The 22,453-nt window shown below is 62.5% G+C and overlaps 3 protein-coding genes across 4 annotated transcripts; 2 read left to right on the top strand and 1 right to left on the bottom strand.

The window, feature by feature from the left end:
* The first annotated feature begins 763 nt into the window (after positions 1-763).
* Positions 764-6,282, top strand: HEPACAM (hepatic and glial cell adhesion molecule). Of its 2 annotated transcripts, none has more exons than XM_038167695.2 (7): positions 764-1,061; positions 2,670-3,073; positions 3,302-3,583; positions 3,674-3,767; positions 4,212-4,282; positions 4,390-4,460; positions 4,543-6,282. In XM_038167695.2, the coding sequence occupies exons 1-7, from the start codon at positions 1,021-1,023 to the stop codon at positions 4,759-4,761; spliced, it is 1,182 nt and encodes a 393-aa protein (XP_038023623.1). In that variant the 5' UTR covers positions 764-1,020; the 3' UTR covers positions 4,762-6,282. The 2 variants fall into 2 exon arrangements, with proteins under 2 accessions (XP_038023623.1, XP_038023624.1); XM_038167696.2 differs by having other exon boundaries at positions 776-1,061; positions 2,732-3,073.
* A 403-nt stretch (positions 6,283-6,685) lies between these two features.
* On the top strand, positions 6,686-13,031 carry ROBO4 (roundabout guidance receptor 4). The gene is made up of 13 exons (XM_027444228.3): positions 6,686-6,847; positions 6,942-7,220; positions 7,295-7,433; positions 7,508-7,635; positions 8,267-8,382; positions 8,481-8,700; positions 8,773-8,894; positions 9,403-9,574; positions 9,657-9,807; positions 9,895-10,025; positions 10,594-10,716; positions 10,798-11,083; positions 11,204-13,031. Exons 1-13 carry the CDS (start codon positions 6,727-6,729, stop codon positions 12,615-12,617), a joined length of 3,402 nt encoding a protein of 1,133 aa, XP_027300029.3. The 5' UTR covers positions 6,686-6,726; the 3' UTR covers positions 12,618-13,031.
* On the bottom strand, positions 12,771-22,316 carry ROBO3 (roundabout guidance receptor 3). The gene is made up of 24 exons (XM_072027671.1): positions 22,020-22,316; positions 19,821-20,147; positions 19,019-19,176; positions 18,827-18,947; positions 18,613-18,751; positions 18,117-18,244; positions 17,908-18,032; positions 17,654-17,825; positions 17,339-17,547; positions 16,860-17,191; positions 16,607-16,773; positions 16,397-16,518; positions 16,089-16,305; positions 15,909-16,021; positions 15,450-15,621; positions 15,152-15,337; positions 14,933-15,074; positions 14,777-14,865; positions 14,507-14,695; positions 14,267-14,423; positions 13,640-13,746; positions 13,484-13,561; positions 13,307-13,414; positions 12,771-13,227 (listed from the first exon to the last, which is right to left on the bottom strand). Exons 1-24 carry the CDS (start codon positions 22,165-22,167, stop codon positions 13,067-13,069), a joined length of 3,867 nt encoding a protein of 1,288 aa, XP_071883772.1. The 5' UTR covers positions 22,168-22,316; the 3' UTR covers positions 12,771-13,066.
* Between the last annotated feature and the right edge of the window lie 137 nt (positions 22,317-22,453).

Raw genomic sequence — 22,453 nt, 5'->3', positions numbered from 1 at the left:
CCCTGGGAACGCCCCCCCTGTGTCAGCCCCGTGCGTTCCCACAGCACCCCCAGTGCGTCCCAACAGCACCCCACAGAGCGCCCTGAGACACTGCAGCAGCCCCCAAACACCCCACAGCATCCCTCTGAAACCTTCCCCAGAGCGCCCCTTCAGCATCCCCGGAGCACCCCGCCAGAACACCCCCCCCGTAAGCCCCCCCAGAATGACCCCACAGAGCCCCGTGGAGCTTCTCCCCGCGGTGTTCCCCCCCAGCACCTCCCCCCCAGCATCTCCCCATTGCATCGCTCCAGCTTCCCAAAGCAGCTCCCTACAGCATCTCCCCATTATGCCTCCCCAGCATCTCCCCAGAGCGTCCTCCCCAAAAAACCTGCCCCGAGCAGACCTCCCTAAAAAGCTCCGAGCCTCCTGCACTGCGTCCCAGGGCTGGGGAGGCTGCTCTGGGGGGAGCTGAGCTCGAGGAGCTTGGCAGAGCTCTGTGGGAAGCAGCTCCGGGCACCCTGCCCCGCTCCCGCTGCCCCATTCAGCCGGGCCCCGCTGCTAATTGGCACCGGAGCTGGAGCAGGGCCCGCGGGCAGCCACGGCTTCGTTTTAAAGCATCAGGCTGGAAAAAGCAAAAGGAACGCTTGGCTTGTGGGCACTGGGGGGGTTGGGGGGGGAGCTTTGTGAAATAACCCCCCCCAAACGCCCCCCTAAAAAGTAACGACAAACAGAAAACGGGACGCAACACCCTGGTCCCCAGATCCCATGGGATGCTGAGCATCCCCGCGCAGCCAGGCGGGGGGAAAAATTGCGAATCTGTGTGATTTGTCCCCAAACAAATGTCAGCTCAGGCCGCTGGGGAGGCGAAACACACAGGGCTCTATTGAGAGAGCAAGGGACAAATAAAAAAAAAAGAAAAAGGAAAAAAAAAATTGGCTGGGCTGTAGGCCAGCAGCACAGAGGGACGTGCCCAGAGCAGGGAAGTGTCGCAGAGCGGGGCCCCTGCAGCCTGCCCGAAATGTGGGGAGCAGTGGCCGCCCCATGCCTGCTGCCCGCTGCCTGGCTCCTGGCGCTGCACGCAGGTAGGGGGGCAGCCAGCCTCCTCTCTTTTTCTCCCCCCTTTTTCTGTTGTTTGTTTGTTTGTTTTAACCCAAATGGGGCAGGAGTGGAGGAGGCCGGGGGCTCGCATTAAATTGGGGGTTTGGGGGGGGTGCTTGGGTGCAAGGGGGGGATGCGCGCTGCTGCCAAACAGCCCTTCCAGTGGCAGAGGGGTGGAAAGGAGGAAAAAAAGGGTCCAGAAGCGAGGGAAAAAGCTCTGTGGGAGAAAAGCGGATCCTGCTGGGGAGGAGTGGGGGGTGAACCCCAGGCTCAGACAGCAGATTTTGACTTCCCCAAACCCTTTTATTGCTCATTCTTCATCTTTCCTCAAAAGCCCCTTTCTCACCCCGCTTCTCTCCTGTTCCCGCATCCCACTGCATCTCACCCGAATGCATTAATTCCCCAAGTGCCCCCCTCCACCAGCACACTGATTTCTGAGGCTCAGCACCCCCTGAAGGAGCAAACCCACCCCCTCTTGGGGGCCAGCACAGGAAGGCAGCTGCAATTCTTTTCCACCATTTCTCAAAAGTTTGCACACAAAGGCAGCAATGTGGGGGTCGGGCTGAGGATGCAGAGCAAAGTGGATTGGTTTTGCACCCCAAAATTTATTCCATGAAGGGGGGGGGGGGGAGGAGGGAGAAGGGGGGACTTGAAGAAACCAGCAATTTGGAGGAAGGATTGGTGGATTGGTGTTTCGGGGATGTTTGTGTGATGCTTCCTAAATCCCTCCCATTCCTCCCCCCAGAACCTTGAAAATATAAAGCAAAGGGGTTAAAGCAGGGCAGGAATGGGCTTCTAGACACACAAGGGTGTGGGGATGGGGCAGGGGCCACATCCTGACCATGTGCCCGGGTTTTATTCCAAATTTCACCCCACGGTGCCTTTTCGGGGCTGAGCTCCACGGCTGCTGGGGAGGATGGATGGACGGATGCTGCATACCAATAGGTCCCGTGACTTTCAGGCTTGTTTAAACCCTTTCTTGCTCTGCTCGCCTCCCTCCTCGTCTCCCCTCCTCCCCCCCCCAGCTGATTTCACCTCCCGCCCCTCTTCAGTCTGGGGTTTGGTCAACTTCAGGTGACAGCATCTGGATGGGGGCTCATGGATGAGGCTCTCAAACTAGTGGGGACAGGGCTGTTTTGGGGATTAAACCCATTTTATTTTTATGTTCTTGGTTTTTGTTTTCCCTCAAAAGTGAGATTTTTAAGCCTTGCTGTTTGCTTTGAGCACAGACAGCTTGAATTTCCCTGTGGGGTGATGGGTACCAGGAGGTCCTCTCGGAACTGGGACATGGTGGCTTGGTCACCAGTGCTGTGTTTGTGCACTGGCATGGGGGGGTGGCCGGACAAGAGCATCCTCTAGGGCTTGGGGTGGAAGCCCTGTGTGTGTGTGTCTTTGCAAGGGTTGCGTGAATGCCCCCAATACACTTTGCAAAGTGTTGCATCAATTCCCCCAGTGCACTTTCCAAATGTTGCATCAACCCCCTCCCAAAGCACTTTTTTGGGGTGATGCATACATTTTTGCAAACCTCCGTGCAAACAGTGGGGATGCTGCAGGAGAGGGATTTTCAGGGATGCTCGTTGCGGCTCCGGGAGGGGGTTTTCCCCTTTTTCGGAGGGCCGGGACGCGGCGCCCGCTGTCTCCCCCCCATCCCCAGGTCTGCTGGCGGGGGTGAACATCACCAGCCCGTCGGCGTTGGTGCGCGGCACGGCAGGCAAGGCGGCGCTGCTGTCGGTGCGCTACGCCAGTGCCAGCCCCGACAAGCCGGTGGTGAAGTGGCAGCTGAAGCGGGACAAGCCTGTCACCGTCGTCCAGTCCATCGGCACCGAGATCATCGGCAACCTGCGGCCCGACTACCGCGACCGTATCCGCGTGCTGGAGAACGGCTCACTGCTGATCAGCCCGCTGCAGCTGGCTGATGAGGGTGCCTACGAGGTGGAGGTCTCCATCACCGATGACACCTTCACCGGCGAGAAGACCATCAACCTCACTGTGGACAGTAAGGGCACCCAGTCGAGCTTGGTTTTCCCCTTGGGACACCTCTCCCCACAGTGTTTTGTGAGGAATTTGTCCATCAGGGAGGTGGTTTGGGGAGTTCAGCAATACAGAGAAGTGGTTCTAGCTTGCTTGCAGCTAGGTCGGGTCCCCACTAGGGCACTGATGTCCTCCCCTTGTCCATCCGTGTCCTTTGGGGCGTTGGTGTCACCTTGGCTCTCCTCATTCACAGTCCCCATCTCAAAGCCTCAAGTGCTGGTGGCCTCCTCGACGGTGCTGGAGCTCAGCGAGTTCTTTACCCTCAACTGCTCACATGAGAACGGCACCAAGCCGACTTACACCTGGCTGAAGGATGGGCGGCCGCTGAGCAACGACTCCCGCCTTCTCCTCTCCCCTGACCAGAAGATCCTCACCATCACCCGCGTCCTCATGGCTGATGACGATGTCTACAGCTGCCTGGTGGAGAACCCCATCAGCCATGGCCGCAGCATCCCCGTGAAGCTCACTGTCTACCGTAAGATGTGTCCCCAGGGCTGGACATTGCTTGCAGATGTTCCTGGTTAAGATTTTTTGGGGGGGTTCCCCCCTTGCTGCTCTCCCCTAGGCCGGAGCTCCCTCTACATCATCCTCTCCACGGGCGGCATCTTCCTCCTTGTAACCCTGGTGACTGTTTGTGCCTGCTGGAAACCATCTAAGAAGTATGGCTGAGGGGAACATGGGAGTCAAAGGGGTTTCTTCTTGTCCTGTTCCATCCCATCCCGTCCTGTCCTTCCCTTCCCTCTTACATCTTGCCCTGTTTTATCCCATCCCATTCGATACTGTCCTGTTCACTCTTGTCCCATCTCATCCCACTTTAACCCATCTCATCTCACCCTGACTTGCCCTGTCCTACCCCACCTCATTGCATCCCACCCCATCACATCCCACCCTGTCTCATCCCATCTCCATCTCCATCTCCATCTCCATCTCCATCTCCATCTCCATCTCCATCTCCATCTCCATCTCCATCTTTGTCTCCATCTTTGTCTCCATCTCCATCTTCGTCTCTGTCCCCGTCCCCATCCCATCCCATCCCATCCCATCCCATCCCATCCCATCCCATCCCATCCCCACCATTATCACTGCCTCTGTTCCCTCCCCAGACCAAAGCAGCAAGCGGAGCCGCCCCCCCCCGACTACACCGAGCAGGATGAGGAGCACCCCAAGCACGAGGGTGAGTGTGGTGCCGGCAGCATGGGCAGCACCATGCCCTGAGCACCCACCACCTTCCCCTTCCTTCTCTTCCCATCCCTTCCCTTCCCTTCCTCACCTTTCCTGCAGCCGAGACCATCCCACGCAGCACCGACCACGACCGCAAGGCCCCGCTGGCCCTGTACATCCTCAAGGAGCAGGTGAGTGGGCAGCGGGGCCAGGCAACACCGAGACAAACGCCGGAGCATCGCCCCTGTGTCAACACCCACGCCCTCCCCGCAGGACACCCCAGCACCCCAGGAGGATTCACCGCCGCCTGCCGGGCGCTCGCCGGGGCGAGGGGCTCGCCGCTACCACCGCTCGCCCGCCCCCACCCGCCCTCCCCGCTCACCCCCCGGCTCACCTGTGCGCTCCCGCACCGCCCCACGCCTTCTGCGGGCCACCGGTGTCCCTGCCATCCGGGAGCAGGAGGAAGGCAGCGCCCTGGAGATCAGTGCCTGAGCTGGCGGCGGTGGCGGGGAACACGTGGACGGCCCCCCCAGCACTGAGGGGTGATGTGGGGCACAGCGGGAAGTCACTAATTTGGTATTGATCTCAGCTGGAGCTGCACCCTGCCGCCCCGCGAGGGGTGCTGGGGTGTTGCTGGAAGGGCCTGGCTGTGGGGCAGGGTGTGGGGCGCACGGGGAACACACACGCACGTGCATTGAGTGTGCAGAGGGAGTGTGCACCGAGCATGCACAGAGGGAGCCCAGGCACAGTCTGCGGAGTGAGTGTGCGCAGAGGATGCGTGGAGAGCACGCACACAGTGTTCAAAGAGAGCATGCACGGACTGTGCAAGTGGGCACACATGGAGCATGCAGAGACAGTGTGCACAGTTTGTGCAGAAAGAGCAGGCAGAGTGAGCACAGAGATCGTTCATGCAGTGTGCACAGAGAGTGCACAGAGTGCATGCAGACTGAGCGTGCACGGAGTGTGCAGAGATGTGCATGGAGCGCGCAGAGAACATGTATGCAGTGTGCATAGAGCATGCATGGAGCATACAAAAGGATATGTGCAGTGCATGTAGAGTGTGTGTACAGAGTGTGCAGGGACATCATGCACCGAGCATGCAGAGAGAGCATACTCAAAATGTGTGGAGAAAGCATGCAGGCAGAGCATACACAGAGCATGCAAGAGGTCATGCAAGGAGCATGTGGAAAGAGCAGCTTGGAGCAAGCAGAAAGAGCATGTACAAAGGATATAAGAGGGCATGCACAAGAGTGTTCAGACAGAGCATGCGCACAGTGTGCAGGGATTACACATTTAGCATGTAAAAGGCCATGCATAAAGCATGTCAGGAGAGCATACACAAAGCATGGATTGTGTGGAGGTAGTGATCATGGAGCATGTGGAGAAAGTGCGCACGGTGTGTGCTTGGGGCGTGCAGGTAAGTGTGCATGGCATTTGCAGAAAAAGTGTGTCAGCATTCGCGTGTGCCTGAAGTGTGCAGAGACCATGAGTGTTCAGCAAGAGCATACATGGAGCGTGCAGATGGAGCGTGCATGGAACCGGTGAGAAGGGCATGAACGAAGTATGCACGAGTGTGCAGGGAGCATGCACAGGGTGTGCAGAGAAAGCATGCATGCACCTTGCATGTGCAAGAGCACCGTGCACACACACACACAGCCCTGTGCACACAAACTAGCGTGCAGGTTCTCACGTGCACTCACACCCATGCACACAGGTGGAAGGCCCCCCCAGCTCCCTGGCTGTGCTGTCCCCAAAACACGGGCCCAGGCCCCGTAAGTGAACACTCCTCTCCCAGCCACCAGCCAGACCCGCCCGCTGCTGCCTATGGATTTTCTGTGAAAATCACCCGTTTTTTGGCACACCCATTCGCATTGCCCCAGGCTTCCCGAGGAATAGGTTTAGGACAAAGCTGGAGGACTGGGTCACCGGGGTGGGTGCTGGGGCACCCCGGGGTGCTCGGGGTGTGTGAGCACCCACAAATGCTACTAACTAATAAACTAAATGTGTTACTCAGCCTGGGGGTGCCTGGTGTGCTGGGGGGGTCGGGGCAACATGGGGGAGGCGGGTGGCAGCTGAGGACCGATGGGCTTGGTACACCTATTGAGCATGTCTTAGCTGCAAAAAGAATGAGGGCTAGGGGACGGCTGGCAGGGAGATCTCACCATGGGGGGAAGCAGCACCAGGGGCAGTTTGGGAAACGCTGAAATTTCTGCCATATTTCAGATTGCAGTGCCCCCTTGAGGCTGTTCACTCTGGTCCCTACCAATGGCAGCCTGCCCTTCAGGCCTCCCAGCTCCAAGCTGACGGCTCATTTCTTCTTAACTTGCTCTTCCCTTCAACCCAGTGGCTGCTCCCGCAGCTGAGCTGCTCGTGTCCCTCCAGCACTTCCCGTCCCCTGCATCCGGCCATTGTACCCTAGCTGGGAGGGACCGGATCTTGGGAGGAAACGCAGAGGCCATGGCGAGCGGCTGGGCCACAGCACTCAGGCTGGGGCTCTGGGCCACTGCACTGTGCCTGGGGGGCTGCCACCCCGTCGGGGGGGACGCAGAGCCCCACACCATGGTGGAGCGCCCAGCTGGTAAGGACAACCTGGGGACAGGAGACAGTGATGGGCGGGGGGATGGGACACCCTGAATGTGTCCCCACCCAGGGTGGTGTCCCCTTTCCCGCAGTGCTGCGGGACAATTTCCGCCTGCAGCCTGGCGATCTGGTGGCCACAGCGGGCCAGGTGCTGGAGCTGGACTGCGTGCCTCCCGCTGGGCACCCCGAGCCCCGTGTCTCCTGGAGGAAGGACGGCGTCACCCTGCGCCCAGCTGGGGGACGTCATCAGGTCACCCGCGGGAAGCTGCGGGTGGCCCCAGCACGCAGGACCGACGCGGGGGTCTATGTCTGCGTGGCGGCCAACGCGGCAGGTGAGCGGCACAGCCGGGGCGCCCACGTCACTGTCCTAGGTAAGTGGTGGTGGTGCAGGGGCCTGGGACATGGGAATGTGCCACGTAACCTCACCGATGTCCCCTCCCTGCAGAGAAGCCAGCCATTGTGCGGCAGCCAAGTGATGCCGTGGTGGTGGCTGGTGGCACAGTGGAGCTGGGCTGCAGTGCGCAGGGTGATCCCACGCCACGGGTGCAGTGGCACAAAGAGAATGGAGACTTGCCCTGGGGGAGGTAGGTGGTGGCAGGGTGGCAGCGTCACCTCCCCAGGGTGTGTGACAAGGGTGACGGGGTACTGGTGCCTGCAGGCACGAGGTGGACCAGGAGCACACGCTGCGCCTCTACGCCGTGACAGCCGCCGATGCTGGCACCTACATCTGCACAGCCCAGAGCCAGCTGGGCAGCGCCGCTGCCACCGCTCGTGTCCAAGTGGAGGGTCAGTGCCAGTGCACAGGGTCATCCAGGGGACTGTCTGTGGGGGCCATCTTAGTGGGGTCCATCCACGTGGGTCATCCAAGGGGAGTCCATCCAAGGGGGTCCATCAAAGAAGGGCCATCCAAGGGCTTCATTCAGGGAGAGTGCATCCTAGGGGCTCCTTCCAAAAGGAGGGCTCTGGCTGAGGAGGTCCATCTGAAGGGTTCCATACAAGAGGCTACATCCAAGGGGTTCCATATAGATGAGGTCCGTCTAAGGGGAATCATCCAAGTAAGGGTCAGACTAAGGAGTGTCCATCCAAGGAGGTTCGTCAAAGGCGAACCTGTCCAAGAGAGTCCATTGAGTCTGTATAAGCAGGATCCAACCAAGCAAGTTCCTCCAAGGGGATCTATCTAAGGCAGGGGGGTGGATTCCCATTAAAGTGGGATCCAGCCAAGAGGGATCCATCCAGAGAGTCCATCTAAGAAGGATGAAACAATAGGAGTCTACTATGGGGTCCATCCAAGGAGGCCATCCAAGAGCTGTCCATCCAAGGGGGCCATTCAAGTGGGTCCATCCAAGGAGACATCGGGGGCCCCAAGCATGGCTATCTGGGGTGCAGGCGCCACCACTACACTAACCTTTCCCTGCAGACCTTTTGCCTGCAGGCCGGCGGGAGGTCACGCTGCAGGACCTGCTGGCCATGCGGCTGCAGCTGGATAATGGCACCGCGCTGCCCACCACCGCTGCCGCCTGGCTCCGCTGGCGGGTACGTGTACTGCCAGGACACCCAAAGAGACCAGGCTGGGAGGGGGCCCTCTTCCCATGTCCTGGCTGTGTCCCTACAGCCTTTTTCATCCCCTCCAGATGGTGACGCCAGGGCCAGCGCCAGAGGGTTACGCGGTGCTGTACCGCTGCCTGCTCCCTGTCGGCACCGCCTGGTCCCAGCAGGATGTGGGCAGGGAGCTCAGCACTGTCATCCCTGCGCTCCAACGGGGCTACCAGTATGAGTTCAAGGTCCGGCCCTATGCCAAAGGGGCCTGGGGCTTGGACAGCAACAGCTGGCACCTCTGGATCCCTGAGGAAGGTACACTGGGGTGGTGGGTGGGATGGGGGGGGCAATGGAGGTCTCAGGGTCTCAGCATTGCTGTCCCGGCAGTGCCAAGCGCGGCGCCCCAGCATGTCACCGTGGGCCAGGTTGAGCCAGGGAACAGCACCGTTGTCGTGAGATGGGAACCACCTCCCCCTGATGCTCACAATGGCATCATTCGGGGCTACCAGGTTTGGGTGACGGGGGGCACTGGGGGTTGCTGGCCAATGAGGATCCATTTGAGAGGTCCATCTAAGAGGGTTTCATTGAGGGGGGTAGAGGGGCTGTGAAAGGGGAATCCATCCAAGGGGGAATCCATTCATGGAGGGAGTTCCATCCAAGGGGGGTCATCCAAGGGGGAATTCATTCCTGGTGGGGGTTGTGCCCAAGAGGGGTCCATCCAAGGTGGGGGAACCATCCAAGGAGGTATATTCAATGGGACCCATCCAAGGGGGGGGGGGAGGGATTATGTCCATCCAGGGAGAACCATCCAAGAAGTTTATTAAGGGAGGTCATCCAAGGAGACCTAATCCAAAAGGGGTTTTCACCAAGGGGATCTCTCTATGGGGATCAACCAAGGGGTATATCCAAGAGGGACCCATCAATAAGAGTCCATCCCAGGGGAGTCTATTCAACGGGGCACCCATGCACATGCTAGTGTGGCAGTGCAGGGTCACCACCTATCGGCCCCCAAACCAGGTCTGGTGTCTGGGCGAGGGCTGGTTGCACCCCACCAACAGGACAGTGGACAGAGGCACCCACCGCTTGGAGATCCCCCTGCCTGTCTCCGGGGCCAGATACTGCATCCAGGTGGCCGCATTCAACGGCGCGGGGCTGGGGGTCCCCAGCAATGCCACCTGCAGTGTCCTGGGTAGGGGACGGGGACCATGATGGGGCGTGGGGGGGGAGGACGCAGCAGTGGCACAGAGGTGACATCAGCCATGCCCTTGCAGAGGTGACGGCAGGGAGCACTGGGGTGGTGCGGGCTCTGCGGCAGCCTGCTGTCATCGCAGCTGCTGGCTCGCTGCTATGGTTGGCCCTGCTCGCCCTCCTCCTCCTCCTCTGCCAGCGCCATGCCAGGCAGGATGCCTTGGCACGCCACAGGTGAGTGGCTTGGAGGGGGGGGGTGGCAACAGGGTCCCTGGCACAGCAGGGACAAGGACGCTGATGGCAGATGCTGTTGCCCTGCAGAGAGGGGGACAGCGATGCGCCATGGCTCAGCAGCCCCTGGAAACCCAGCTGCGTCCCCCAGAACCTCAGTGGCAGCAGCAGCCTCAGCAGCCGGCTCCTGGGCAGCGACAGCAGGGACCCCCAGCCCTCCCGTGAGTTCCGTGTCGGGAGCCCTCACCCATGGCTATGGGACCCCTCCCCCTCCCCCGCTGCTGTAGGACTACCCCCCCAGTGCCTGGGACCCTTCACCCTGTGCTGTGGGAGCACCACAGAGTGCTATGGGACCCCCACCCAATGCCTAGGACCACCCCCCCCCCGGGGTGCTAGGGGACCCCCATAGAATACCTGGGACTCCTCACCCACGACCCTGGGATGCCCACTGAGCACCTGGCACCACCCCCCTAAGGTGCTACGGGTCCCCCATCTGGTACCTGGGACACTAACATGCCCAATGGGAACCCCCTGTGATGCCATGGAACCCCTCACACAGTACCTGTGACCCCCACAGGGTATTAAGGGACCTTCGAAGGGTGCCCGAGATCCTCACCTCATGCATGGGACCCCCTGATGCCACAGGACTCCCCCTCCTCGGTCCCCCTCAGTGCCACCAGACCCTCTCTGCAGGCAGCAGAAACCCGGGGACAGACAGAGCCTGGGGTGCAGGGGGCAAGGGGCTCAGCACCCACGGGTGCCCAGCCCTGACAGCTCTTGCCCTGACAGCCCTGTCCTCGGAGCCACCGAGCCTCAGTCCTGCGACATCCCCCAGCTGCAGCGACCATCGCAGGGGACACCGCAAACCCAGCACCCTGAGCCCAGCACCCTGGGAGCGCATCCACAAGCGAGGTGGGGACAGAGCATCGGGATGGGGGGAGTGCACCACAGGGATACCTGGAGGTTGCTCATGGTGGCTGTGTCCCCACGCAGAGCTGGACCGAGTGCACAGCACCCCAGTGGTGGCAGCCAGACTTGGGACCATTCCCATCCCCGTGAGTGGTGGTGAGTGGGGGACACGTTTTGGCCTGGAGGCTGGGTTGCTTCAGCAGAAGGGACAGGACGGCGACGCTGCACTGGCAGGAGGGGACCTATGGTGGCTGCCAGCTCTCATCTCCCCAAAAGCACGGCGGGGCAGTGCCTCACTGGCATCCATTGGCACTGAGACACTGGTGGCACCCCGAGGGCAGCCCCGCGCCTGGCACCCTGCAGGGACTCGGTGAGTCTACACATCTCCTGGGGATGCCCTGGGTGCTATGGGGTGGCTCCTTCCTGCACCCCAGCCACGTGCTGCAAGCTGGACCAGTGGCAAAAGCCAGTGTGTACCTTGTGCCTACAGGTTCCTGGCCACTGGGTGCCCAAGGGACATGTCCCCAGTTACTGGAAACCCAAGAGACCCGTCCCCAGTCACCAGGAGCCCCAGGAACGTGTCCCCAGTCCCCAGGAACCCCAGGGACATGTCCCCAGTCCCGAGGAGGCCCAGGGACATGTCCCCAGTCCCCAGGAACCCCAGGGACATGTCCCCAGTCCTGAGGAGGCCCAGGGACATGTCCCCAGTCACAAGGAGCCCCAAGGATGTGTCCCTGGTCATGAGGCACCCCAAGGATGCATCTCTGGTCACCAGGAACCCCCGGGACACGTCTCCAGTCACCAGGAGCCCCATAGACACGCCCCCAGTAGCAGGGAGCTGCAGGGATGTGTTCCTGGCCACCAGGCACGGCAAAGATATGTCACCAGCCAGGGGGTGCCCTGGGAATATGTCCCCTGTCAGCAGGTGCCCTGAGGACATGTCCCCAGTCATTAGGCACTCTAAGGAAATGTCCCCAGTCACCAAGCGCCCCAGGGACATGTCTCCAGCCACTGGGCACTCCCTGCTCACCACATATCATGAGAACAAGTCCCCAGTTGCTGGGCACCCCAAGGACACATCACCAGACACCAAACATCCGAGGGACACGTTCCTGGTCACCAGACATCCCAGGGATGTGTTCCCAGACACCAGGTACCCTGAGGATACATCCGTGGTCACCAGGCACCCCAGGGATTTGGCCACTGTCACTGGACACCCCAAGAACATGCTCCTGGCCACCAGGCACCCTGAGGATGCGTCCCCAGACCCTGCCCACCTTTCGCTGGCACTCAGCGATGGGGTCCTCACGCCACAGCAGGTGGCCAAGGACCTAGAGCAGGCACGGGAGGCCGCCCACCCCATGGACACCCCAGGGATGGAGCATCCCCCGATGTCAGCGGCGTCCCCAACACATCCCCGGTGTGTCCCTGTGCCCCGGCCCCTCTCCCCTCCGCACACCTACGGGTACATCTGCGGACCTTCTGCTTCAGAGCTGGGCGATGGGGAGGAGGAGGAAGAGGAGGAGGACGAGGAGGAAGAGAAGACAGACGTGTGGGACCAGGGGGGCTCCCCAGGGGGGTCTCTGCTGAATGGCTGGGGCTCCGTCTCAGAGGGAAATGTCCCCAGCACCCGCTGCAGCCTGGCGAGCTCTTCTGATGGCTCCTTCCTCCTCGATGCCAGCTTTGCCCGGGCTCTGGCTGTGGCTGTTGACAGCCTCTGCTTCAGCCTCGAGGATGCCGATGGAGCCCTTGTCCCCGTGAGTCGCCAGGCATCGTTCCCTCTCTGTGGGGAGGTGGCCCTGGGGACAGGGACGGGCAGCCCCTGGGCCAGGGTGGCCAGCAAGCAGGGCGGGCTCCTTGCCAGGGACAGGAGAGACGGGAACACGGCAGCCCCCAGCATATAGAAGGTGGGAAGGCCAGAGCCTGCCTGGCTTGGCTAAAATCCAGCTTTATTCATTGTTTCCCCCAAAAGGGGCTCTCCGCTAGAAAAAGCTACATGCAAAGGATGGGCAGCATTGGGGCAGCGGGTGCCCCTCCTGCTCTTCCTCCCTTCGTCCCTCCCAACAAGCCTTGGCCTCAGGGTCCTCGTCCTTCTGGGGCACCCTCATCCCCTGTGACTGTCCTGGGCTGTCCCAAACCTCCTAATCCCTCCTGAGCATCCTTGTCCCTTCCGAGCATCCTCAGGCATCCTCAGCATCCTTGTCCCCACCCAGAGCATCCTCGTCCCTCCCTCAAGCTTCTGCCCACCCCACTGGCTCTGTGCACACCTATTTATGCATCTCAGACCAAAATTAATCAGCATCCCATTTCTACCCCAACATCCCTGTCCCTGTGTCACTGTCCCCGTGCTGCCTCATCGCTCCTCATGCGGCGGGCAGGGTGACAGCGGGTCTGGGTGGCGGCTGCGCCCTGAGCCATGGCCACGGGAGCTGGTGGAGCCACGGGACGAGGCGCTGCCAGTGGTGGAGCAGCCATGGGCCAGGAAGGAGGGCTTGCTGTAGGGGACGATGTCACCTGCGGGGGAGGGAACAGCGCTGGTGGCAGCCTCCACCCTGACACTTGTTGTTGTGATCGGCTCCCAGGGAGGGCTTACCCTGGCGGGGTGGGCGATGGGCAGCCTTGCGCTCAGCACCGCTTGGCTCCTGGCTGGGGGTCTCACCTGGGGGCGGCAGCGGTGGTGGCGGTGGTGGCGGCAGGTCTGCTGCAGGGAGGGAGCGGGGGCTGAGCGCCACGGGTGGCCCCTTCCCCCCCCCCCCGGACACCCACTCACCTCCTAGATGCTGCTCCCGGCGATAGCGGCTTCCTTTGGGCTTCGGGCGACTCTTCAGGGTCTCTGAGCGGGTTTTCCCTGGGAGTGATGGAGCATCAGACCCCCGCCCCGGTGGTGAGACACCCCCAGCCCTTGCACTGGCACCCCACGGCTCACCTGTGCCATGGGGGCGGTGGGCTCGGGGCATGTGGCCCTCGCTTGTGTCTGGGCCATGGGAGCTCAATGAAGGGCTTGGTGGTGGTCCTGTGCCATGGGGGGGCCTCCTGGGAAAGAGGGAGGGGTGATGTGGGGCTGGGGATCATCGACGCTGCCTGAAAGGGGTGGGGAAGTGGGGGGAGCATAGAGGAGCCCCCCGTGCTGTGCTGGTGGCCTGGCAGCACAGCTGGATTGCAAAGCCGCAGCCAACTTGCACGGTGGCAGCACAGCCGGGTGGTGCTGCCCTGTCTGGACCTCAGTGTTACGCCCGGACCGCGGTGCCGTGTCCCCGTTGTGCTATGTCACGACAGGACATCGGGTGAGGCGGGCCTGGCAGCCTGAGCAAGTGGCATCTCCTACCGGGGCAGGCGGGGGCTGTCGAAGCGGTGGGGGCTGCAGATGTCCTCGCGGGGTGCAGGTGCCAGCACGGCAGGGGACCAGCAGCCGGCAGGGGTGGCAGGTGAGGAGGCGGCGGGCTGAAGGACGTCCTCCCCAAGGGGACACCGGTCCTCCAGCCCCAAGCTGCAGGGGGCACGGGGTGGGCGCTGGGGCCAGCGTGCCACAGCCCCCCTGGCCACATGCACTTACCTGCCCTCCTCATCTTCTTCCTCCACCACCTGCTCCTCTTCCTCTTCCTCCTTCTTCCCCTCTTCCTCCTCAGCGTACTGGCTGGCTGAGGGTGGTGGGGGCAGCAGCTCCGTCCAGCTCAGCATGGGCGTTTGCACCGCTTTCCCCAGTTTTTTCCCTTTGGGGTTAGGGACGTGGGGCTGCAGAGACAGGGATGCCCCACAACGTCCCCGCATCCCCCTGGCACTGCCATGGCCCTACCGTGCTCGGGGCGGCCGGGGGCCATGTGGGCGTACAGGGTGGCCAGTGGCTCGAGGCCATGCTGCGAGCAGGGACGGTGGAAGGTGCGCAGCTCCTCGCTGCCCACCTCGATGCTGCTGTAGATGGGTCCCTCGGTGGCCCCCGCCCCAAATGGCTCCGTCTGGGCGATGTAGCGGGAGATGCCAGCCTCTGCAGAGCATGGCCGGCCCTGTCAGAACTGGCTTCCACCCCCAGCCCCTTGCCAGCCCCCACCCCGAGCTGACCCCTCACCGTTGTAGTATCTCTCAGCAGTGTCCAGGCTGCTGGTGCCGCCACCACACCACGCGTCCACCAGCCACGGGTGACCACCAACGGCAGCCCTGTGAGGACACAGGCTGAGGGGGCATCCCTGGGTGGGCTGCAATTCCCAGGGGGCCGTGCTATTACCTGGGGCTGCCACGCGCCGGAGCCGGGGTGTGCAGAAAGGTGAGCGCAGAGAGAGATGGAGGCTGGGCCGAGAGTGCAGTGGGGCCACGGCAGGGCCCTGCAGCACCCATAGATGCACCCGTGGGCGCGTAGGCGAAGGAGGCTGCAAGGAGAGGAACCCTGTGTGGGCGCTAGGGACAAGTGGATCTGGGACACCCAGGGCCGTGCCTGTGCCCGTACCCGTGAAGTGGCTCAGTTCCTTCCTCCTCCGGCGGCGGCCATAGAGCCAGGCACCAAAGCCAGCGAGGACAAGCCAGCAGGCACCGCCAATGCCAGCGATGAAGGCCGGCCTCCTCGCCATCTCTGCCAATTGCTCAGCCACACCACCCCGGCCTACTGGCCCTGCTTCCCGCTCCACAGGAGGTGCTGCAAGCAGAGGGGGAACCAGCAGGTTCCGAGGAGCCAACCACGGCACCCACCACAAGGAGGACCCCTGTAGCCCCCACCCGTGGGTCCTGCACAGTGCGGGGGCACTCACCAATATGGATAGGGACAGGTGCACTGCGAGCACCCACACCCGCGCCGGTGGCTGCTGCCACCTCAGCACGATAGGGGACACCAGGCACCAGCCCCTGCAGCACCGTTGCCAGCACCGTCCCCTCCACACTCTGGTTGATGTGGAATCGGCTCTCGTTGCCCAGGCACCAGATCTGGTGGGGGGATGCATCTTTATGGCGGGGGGGGGAGGGGGGCAGAGGGAAACGTGGGGTGTGATGGGGACGTGGGATGCAGTGAGGGCTTGAGAGACGATGGGAATAATGCGGGTGATAAAGATGTGAAACGAGATGGAGATGCGGGATGTGATGGGGATACAGGATTCAGTGGGGACGTGGGATGGGCTGGAGATGTAGGATACAATGAGGATGTGGGATGCAACAAGAATGCGACGAGAATGTGGGATGTGATGGGGATGTGGGCCCCTGCTGGCCCCACTTACCCGATAGTCACGAATGACACCGTTCTGCTCAGCCAGCGGTGGCGGCTGCCACGAGATGCGGACACTGGTGCCATTCCCCACTGCACTGACAGCCCGTGGTGGGGCACTGGGGGCTGTGGGGCGACGCGGGGTGTCATGGCCGTGCTGCCCCATATCCCCACACCCTATTCCCACACTCACCCGCCTCGGGGGTGCGCAGGGCACGCACAGCACTGTCAGGACCGTGGAGATGGTGGAAGTAGGGCCGCACCTTCACCTCGTAGTCCTGGCCGCGGCGCAGCCCAGTGAGCAGGGCACCCCGCTCGCCTGGTGCCCGCACGTCCCGTGCCTCCCAGCGCCCACCACGCCGCCGGTACAGCACCTGGTAGCCCTGCACGAAGGGCGATGGGGGCTCCACCTGGGGGCACAAGGGATGGGAACAGGGTAGGGGGGTCATGGGATGTGCTGCATCATGTCCCCCTCCTCTCCCACCGTGTCCCTGCACTCACAGTCCAGGAGAGGCGGACGGCACCTGGTGGCAGCACCACTGGCTCCTGCAGGTGCACGGCCACTTGCGCAAGCTCCGTTGGCACCTGCTGAGGGTTCAGGCCTGGCTGCGTGGGGCTGGCATCTGCCAAAAAGCAGGATGGTGTTGGGTGCATGGCCACAGTGATGCACCAAAGGGTTCTGGGTCCCTTTGCACCTCTTCTGGGTCTCACCTTGGGTGCGGATGGGCTCTGAGACTCCGCTGGGGTCGCTGAGCCCATGGGCACTGACTGCCCGCACCAGGAAGAGGTAGACGGTGTCAGGGACAAGGCCACTCACAGTGTGTGTCTCGCCCTCCACGTTGGCTGCCACTGTCTGCCACGGGCCACCTGCTGCCTCACTGCCAGGGGACAAAGGTGACCCATGGCAGGGTGGCACCGGGCCACCAGGTCCCCACTGAACCTGGAGGGGGCAGCTGTGGGATACCTGAAAGCTTCCACAACATAGGTGACAGTAGTGCCACTGCTTTGCTCATTCCCTTTCCAGCTCAGGGTAACACTGCTTTTAGTGACATTGGTGACCAGAGGGGTGGAGGGTGGCTGGGGGAGGATGGCAGGCTCTGGGGGTGGTGGGGAAAGTCCAGATCCATCACCTGTGAGGAGAGGTGCTGAGACCCATGGCAGCTGCTTCCCCAGTCCCATGGCTTCCCTGGTCCCACAGCATCCCCACAACTCACCTTGCACCTGCAGGGTCCCACTCCAACGCGTCTCACCCATTGAGCTGGTGGCCACACACTCATACTGCCCCGAGTCTGTCACCTGCAAAGGGAAGAGCTCCTGCCCCATTGTCCTGAGCAGCCAGCACCCTGGGCACCCAGCACCTTGGGCACCCACCACCCCTTGCACCCCACTCCCCATCTCAGCCCCCCCCGGTCCTTCAGGGCTCTCCCCAGCAGGACGGCTCACCCGCAGGCTGCTGATCTGCAGGGTGCCATTCTCCAGCAGGCTGGTGCGGGTCTCGGGGCCCGGCATGGCCCGGCCGTCCTTCAGCCACGCCACGTGGGGCTGGGGGTCACCGGCCACCCAGCAGGGCAGCCACACCGTGGCCCCCACTGGCAGCACCGTGTGGTTGGCGGGGCCCCAGTGGATGACAGGTGGCCCATGCTCAGTGGGTGCTGCAGGGTGGGGGAAATATCCAAATGACCCCCCTCCCCTTCCCTGCCACAGTTCAGCAGGTGTGCTGAAAACGCACATTTTCTGCTTGACCTGGCGCCCACCTACCCGCCTCCACCTCCAGCAGTGCCTTGGCCAGGACGCTACCGGCCACACTGATGGCCTGGCACAGGTAATAGCCTGCGTCGGTCGGCTGGACGGCAGCGATGGTCATGGCACCACCGGGGGCTACCGAAAAGCGGCTGGCTGGCTGGGGAGGCTGGCCCGGGAACAGCAGCGTCTGGGGGAGGAAGGGAGGCAAAGCTCTGCTGTGTGGTGGGGGCGGGGGTGTCGGAGGTCTGGGGACAGTGCAGGGGACAGACCTGGCTGCCTTCCTTCTGCCAAAACACGGCTGGTGGCGGATTGCCTGTGGTCTCACACTGGAAGGTCACGCTGTGGCCAGGGGGGACGCTCTGGTTATGGGGCCAGGTGACAAGCTGGGGGGGCACTGGTACAGGGGGGAGACAGAAAGAAAAGGGGGGGTTGCATACTTGCAAGCATGCTGGGGTGCTCCTAAGGGGTCCCCCCTTACCACGCACGATGAGGGTGCCTGAGGCCTCTGACTTGCCCACGCTGTTCTCGGCCACACAGGTGTAGGTGCCTTCATCTTCCACACGCACCCGGCTGATCCTCAGGGTGTTGTCAGCCAGCAGCTCCCACCTGGGGAGGACCCCCCAAGCCCACGGCACCAGCAGGGCACCGGGGTGCCACAAGGGTGCCATGGGGACATGGGGTGTGATGGGGATGTGGGGTGTGAGGGGGACATGGTGGGAGATGCAGGATGCAAGCAGGGATGTGGTTGCAAGATGGAACCATTGTGTTGGGGATGTGGAATGTGAAGGGGAGGCAGCATGTGATGAGGATGTAGGTGTGGTGGAGATCCAGGATGCAAGGATGTGGAATGCGATGGGGATGTGGGATGCAGTGAGGACATGGGATGAGGTACCAGCATACCCAGCCCCATTACAGATGCCCATCCCAGCACCGGCTGTGGCAACCTCTGTGCCAGCCCCTCGCCCACCACTTACCTTCCCGGTGGCAGCTCACCGTCCTCCTTGCGCCAGCGGGCTGTGGGCTGGGGATCCCCCAGTGCCTCACAGGGGAACTCAGCCATCTCATCCACCAGGACCGCTTGGTTTAGTGGCCACTTGCTGAATGTGGGGCGTTCTGTGGGGCAGCTGCTGTCTGTCACAGCCCTGCCACCCCCAGCACCCCGAAAAACACATCCTCGCCCCCACGCACCGAAGACCACCAGCTCAGCCGGCTCGCTGTCCCGCTCCCCCACCATGTTGGTGGCCACGCAGACGTAGATGCCAGCATCGCTCTTGTGTGTGGTGGCCATCATCAGCTTCCCACCACGGATCTGCCGGGAAGCCGAGCTCAGCCAGGGCCCAAACACCAACCCTGGTTTTTGGGGACCACCCTGTCCCTCACCGTGATGCGCTGATCCTTGTCATTGAGCAGGGCGCCGTTCTTCTTCCATGAGACAGTGGGCTCAGGGTGACCACGGGGTGGAACGCACTCAAGGACGGCCGGCTCACCCACCGCCACCACCACATCCCCGGGGGGCTGCCGGAAATCATCCCGCAGCACTGGGAGGGGAGGGATGCCACAGCGTCAGCCCTGCCTCAGTTTCCCCATCTGTATGCTCCTTCTGCAGCAGGAACCCCTTTTGTGGGCAAAAAATACCCTTTCCCAGCATGGCAATGATTTCCCAGGGTACAGCAACAGACCCAGTGATGCTGCAGTTAATGTTTGCATGACCAAGGAGCAATTCTGGTGCTTAATCCAAGCCCAGTGCAGACTGTCCCCCATTGTGCATCCACCCCCATCCCTCTCGTGTCCCCCATCACCCCCAAACCCTGGTCCTGGGGCTTGTTCCCAGGGCTGACACCCAGCCCTGCAGGACCCCAGGGTGCCACCGAGCCACCCAACAAAGCGAGGGAAGCCAGGGGATGCCACCAGGTACAATATTTTCACTTGTTTTCATTTAGCAGCATCAGGGCTGGGGGGAGGGGGGCGGCGGGAGGGCGGGGATGTTCACCCCCTCATCCAGCAGCAGCCCAGATCAGAGGTGACAACAGGGAAACAGAGGGGGGCTGGAAGAGCCCTGATATCCCCCAATGCCCCTCCAAATGACCCGTTCCTCATGACATTTTCCAGTACTGACCAGGGCAGCAGCTCTGCCCCAAGCCAGTGGCTGGGAAAAGGGGGTGGCAGCATGGAGGGTGCTCACCAGCCACCTCCAGTGAGGCATTCCTGCTGGTGGCTTCACCCAGGTAGTTCCTGGCCACACAGACATAGACGCCCTCGTCAGGTTTGCCACGGCGGCCGTGGATGATGCGGAGGAAGAAGAGAGAGCCGCTGGGCAGCAGCGTGCGGTGGGAGCGGGGGTCTTCATGGTCCGTCTCCACCCGCTCACCGTCCTTGTACCACTCGATGGTGGGCGGGGGGCGTCCTTCTGCCTTGCAGCTCAGCGTGGCCGGCTCACCCTTGGACACCAGCAGGTCTGAGGGGTGCTCCACGATGCGGGGTGCCGAGTCCTCCAGCTGGGGGTGGGACCCTGAGGAAGTGTGTTGCATACCCTGAGGATGCTCAGCCCCCAGGAGGTGAGATGAAGTGTGTCCAGGGCTCAGCTGGCAGTGGGGAGGGCTCCCGTGCATCCTCCGCCCCCCCCGTGTCACTCCTGTGTCCCCTTCCCTGTGTGGACTGGGGGCTGGGAGCAAGGCCATGAGAGTATAGGGCAGGAGATGTGGGGACGGGGACATAGATAGGGATAGAGACAGGATGGAAATGGGAGAGGGAGAGAGGGAGGGAGAGGGGGAGTCAGGACGAGGATTGGAATGGGGATGGGGACAAGGACAGGGTTGGGCATGAGAATGGGGACTAGAATGGGGACAAGGACAAGAACAGGGATGATGATGGGGACAAGGACGGGAACAGGAGCAAGGGCAGGGATGGGGACAGTGACAGGGAGGGGGACACATGTCCTGGCCTGGGAAGGATGCTGGACCAGAAAACCTGGGCAGTGGTGGAGAAGAGAAGGGTAGTCAGGGCCCACAGTGTGCGGGCACTGTCCCAGGAGCGGTGGACCCGCAGGGCAGGGTGGTGGCTGCAGCCGGGGGGGGGTCAGCAATTAAAGGGTCTGTACCAAAGAGCTCAGTGCAGCACGGTTTGTCCCTGTTTGGTACTTTTGGTGCCTGTTTCCCCTGGGATGTGGCACGCCAGGAGTTGGTGACATTAAGTTGCAGAAAATGTTTGGTTTTAATTAAAAAAAAAAAAAAAGCCTCCCCTCCCCATCAAGTCTGTGTGTCTGTTTCTCAATGAATCCAGGGAAATCCCTATCGTTAAGGCAGGAGAATTAATTAACACTCATTAATGCTGGTGCCTGCATTGATTTGTACCAAGCCAGAGTTCAGAGCAGCGTTTGCCACACAGAGACCCCCAAACTGGAGCGGGCCAAGAAATCCCAGCCCCTCGGCGAGCCCTTCGGCAGTTAATTAAAGAGCGGGACTTTAATGACGCCCCAGCCCCGGCTTCCTCCAGTCTGTGACCGAGTGGCACGGCCCGCTGTGTCCCCAGGGCCACCAGCGGTGTGTCCCGACGGGTCCCCCAGTGCCATTTCGGCGTGCCCCAGCGCCGGCGCTGCAGTTCGGGCTTCGGTCACGGAGTGTCACTGCTGTCACACGCAGATGGGCTGGGGGGGGGGGGGGGCGTGCGGGTAAGGGGCACCGAGAGCCGGGAGGGTCACCCCTGCGGGACAGAGGGAAGCCCTTGGCGACAGGGATGCGCTGCCGTGGGGACGGGATGCTGCGGGGTTCCAGGCACCCCGAGGGGCGCTGCTGGGCGCGGGGCTAATTGGGACGAGCAGGGGGGCCGAGCCGGGCCCCTTGCCGAGCCCAGCCGGCTGCGATGGGACAAGGGGCTCCCGCAGGGGGGCTCCCGCAGCAGGGCTCCCCCTCCCTGATCGGCCCGCCCTGACCCAAACGGAGCAAAAATTTTGGGCGCAAAGAGAGGGGAAGAGAGGGGAAGAACTCAAAAAGTGCTCTAAATGCAGCCGGCCCCCCCCGTCCCTCCGGTACCGCCTCTGCCCCGGAGACCCTCCCGGCTCGGGGAGCGCAGCGGCTTTGGGAATACGAGAGTGGCCTCGGTTTGGGGTACGGAGACGATTTGGGAACATGCGGCGCTCCCGGCGCGGGGTCGCAGGGTCGGTTTGGGAAACACGGATCTTGTCTGGGAATGCGAAGCCGCTCCCAGTCACAGGACAAGGCACAGGCTTTGGAAAATGGGGCTGCTCTGGGGACACGGGACGGATCCGCGTGTGAGGACGCGGGGCCGGTCCCCGTTCAGGTCCCGGGTCGGGGCTGGGGGCTGCGCGCTGCTTCCAGCGGCGGGGCCGGGACGGCGGGGCCGGGACGCGGGGCTGGGCGCGTACCGTTGCCGGCGGTGAGGTTGTGGAGGTCGAGCGCGGTGATGCTGCCGTTGAGGCCGAGCAGCAGCTCGGAGGAGTTGGACATCTCGGACGCCAGCGAGTCCGCGAACAGGTTCATCTGCAGCAGCGTCTTCAGCAGGTACCGCAGCATCCTGGCACGGCTCGGCACGGCCGGACCCGGCACGGCTTGGCCGGATCCGGCACGGCTCGGCTCGGCTCAGCTCGGCACTGCCAGACCAGAACAGCACGGCAAGACTCAGCACGGCAAGACTCGGCTCGGCTCGGCTCGGCTCGGCACCGCCCCCCTGTCCCGGCGGGGAGCGGGGGCGAGGCCAGCGAGAAGCGGAGGGGGGGGGGCACAGAGGTGGGGGGCGGAGAGAAAAGGGGGGGGGACCCGGGGAGCGGCGGTCACCCTTGGAGGGGGGGCAGGGGGGTCC

The sequence above is a fragment of the Anas platyrhynchos genome, chromosome 25 (assembly GCF_047663525.1).
Source record: "Anas platyrhynchos isolate ZD024472 breed Pekin duck chromosome 25, IASCAAS_PekinDuck_T2T, whole genome shotgun sequence".
In the NCBI taxonomy this organism is placed as follows: domain Eukaryota; kingdom Metazoa; phylum Chordata; class Aves; order Anseriformes; family Anatidae; genus Anas; species Anas platyrhynchos.
The sequence above is the reverse complement of the archived record's forward strand: the minus strand, read 5'-3'. Positions and strand labels throughout refer to the sequence as shown.

What these genes read in the sequence shown, in the direction of transcription:
- ROBO4 (XM_027444228.3), top strand. Translation starts at nt 6,727, where the DNA reads ATGGCGAGCGGCTGGGCCACAGCACTCAGGCTGGGGCTCTGGGCCACT. An exon ending in TGCCACCTGCAGTGTCCTGG is followed by an intron (nt 9,575 to 9,656) that starts GTAGGGGACGGG and finishes ATGCCCTTGCAG; the next exon opens with AGGTGACGGCAGGGAGCACT. An exon ending in TGGCACCCTGCAGGGACTCG is followed by an intron (nt 11,084 to 11,203) that starts GTGAGTCTACAC and finishes TTGTGCCTACAG; the next exon opens with GTTCCTGGCCACTGGGTGCC.
- HEPACAM (XM_038167695.2), top strand. Translation starts at nt 1,021, where the DNA reads ATGCCTGCTGCCCGCTGCCTGGCTCCTGGCGCTGCACGCAG. An exon ending in GGAGCACCCCAAGCACGAGG is followed by an intron (nt 4,283 to 4,389) that starts GTGAGTGTGGTG and finishes CCTTTCCTGCAG; the next exon opens with CCGAGACCATCCCACGCAGC. An exon ending in TGTACATCCTCAAGGAGCAG is followed by an intron (nt 4,461 to 4,542) that starts GTGAGTGGGCAG and finishes CCCTCCCCGCAG; the next exon opens with GACACCCCAGCACCCCAGGA.
- ROBO3 (XM_072027671.1), bottom strand. Translation starts at nt 22,167, where the DNA reads ATGCTGCGGTACCTGCTGAAGACGCTGCTGCAGATGAACCTGTTCGCG. An exon ending in CCGTCCGCCTCTCCTGGACT is followed by an intron (nt 16,306 to 16,396) that starts GTGAGTGCAGGG and finishes TTGTGCCCCCAG; the next exon opens with GTGGAGCCCCCATCGCCCTT. An exon ending in GGAACTGAGCCACTTCACGG is followed by an intron (nt 15,075 to 15,151) that starts GTACGGGCACAG and finishes CTCTCCTTGCAG; the next exon opens with CCTCCTTCGCCTACGCGCCC.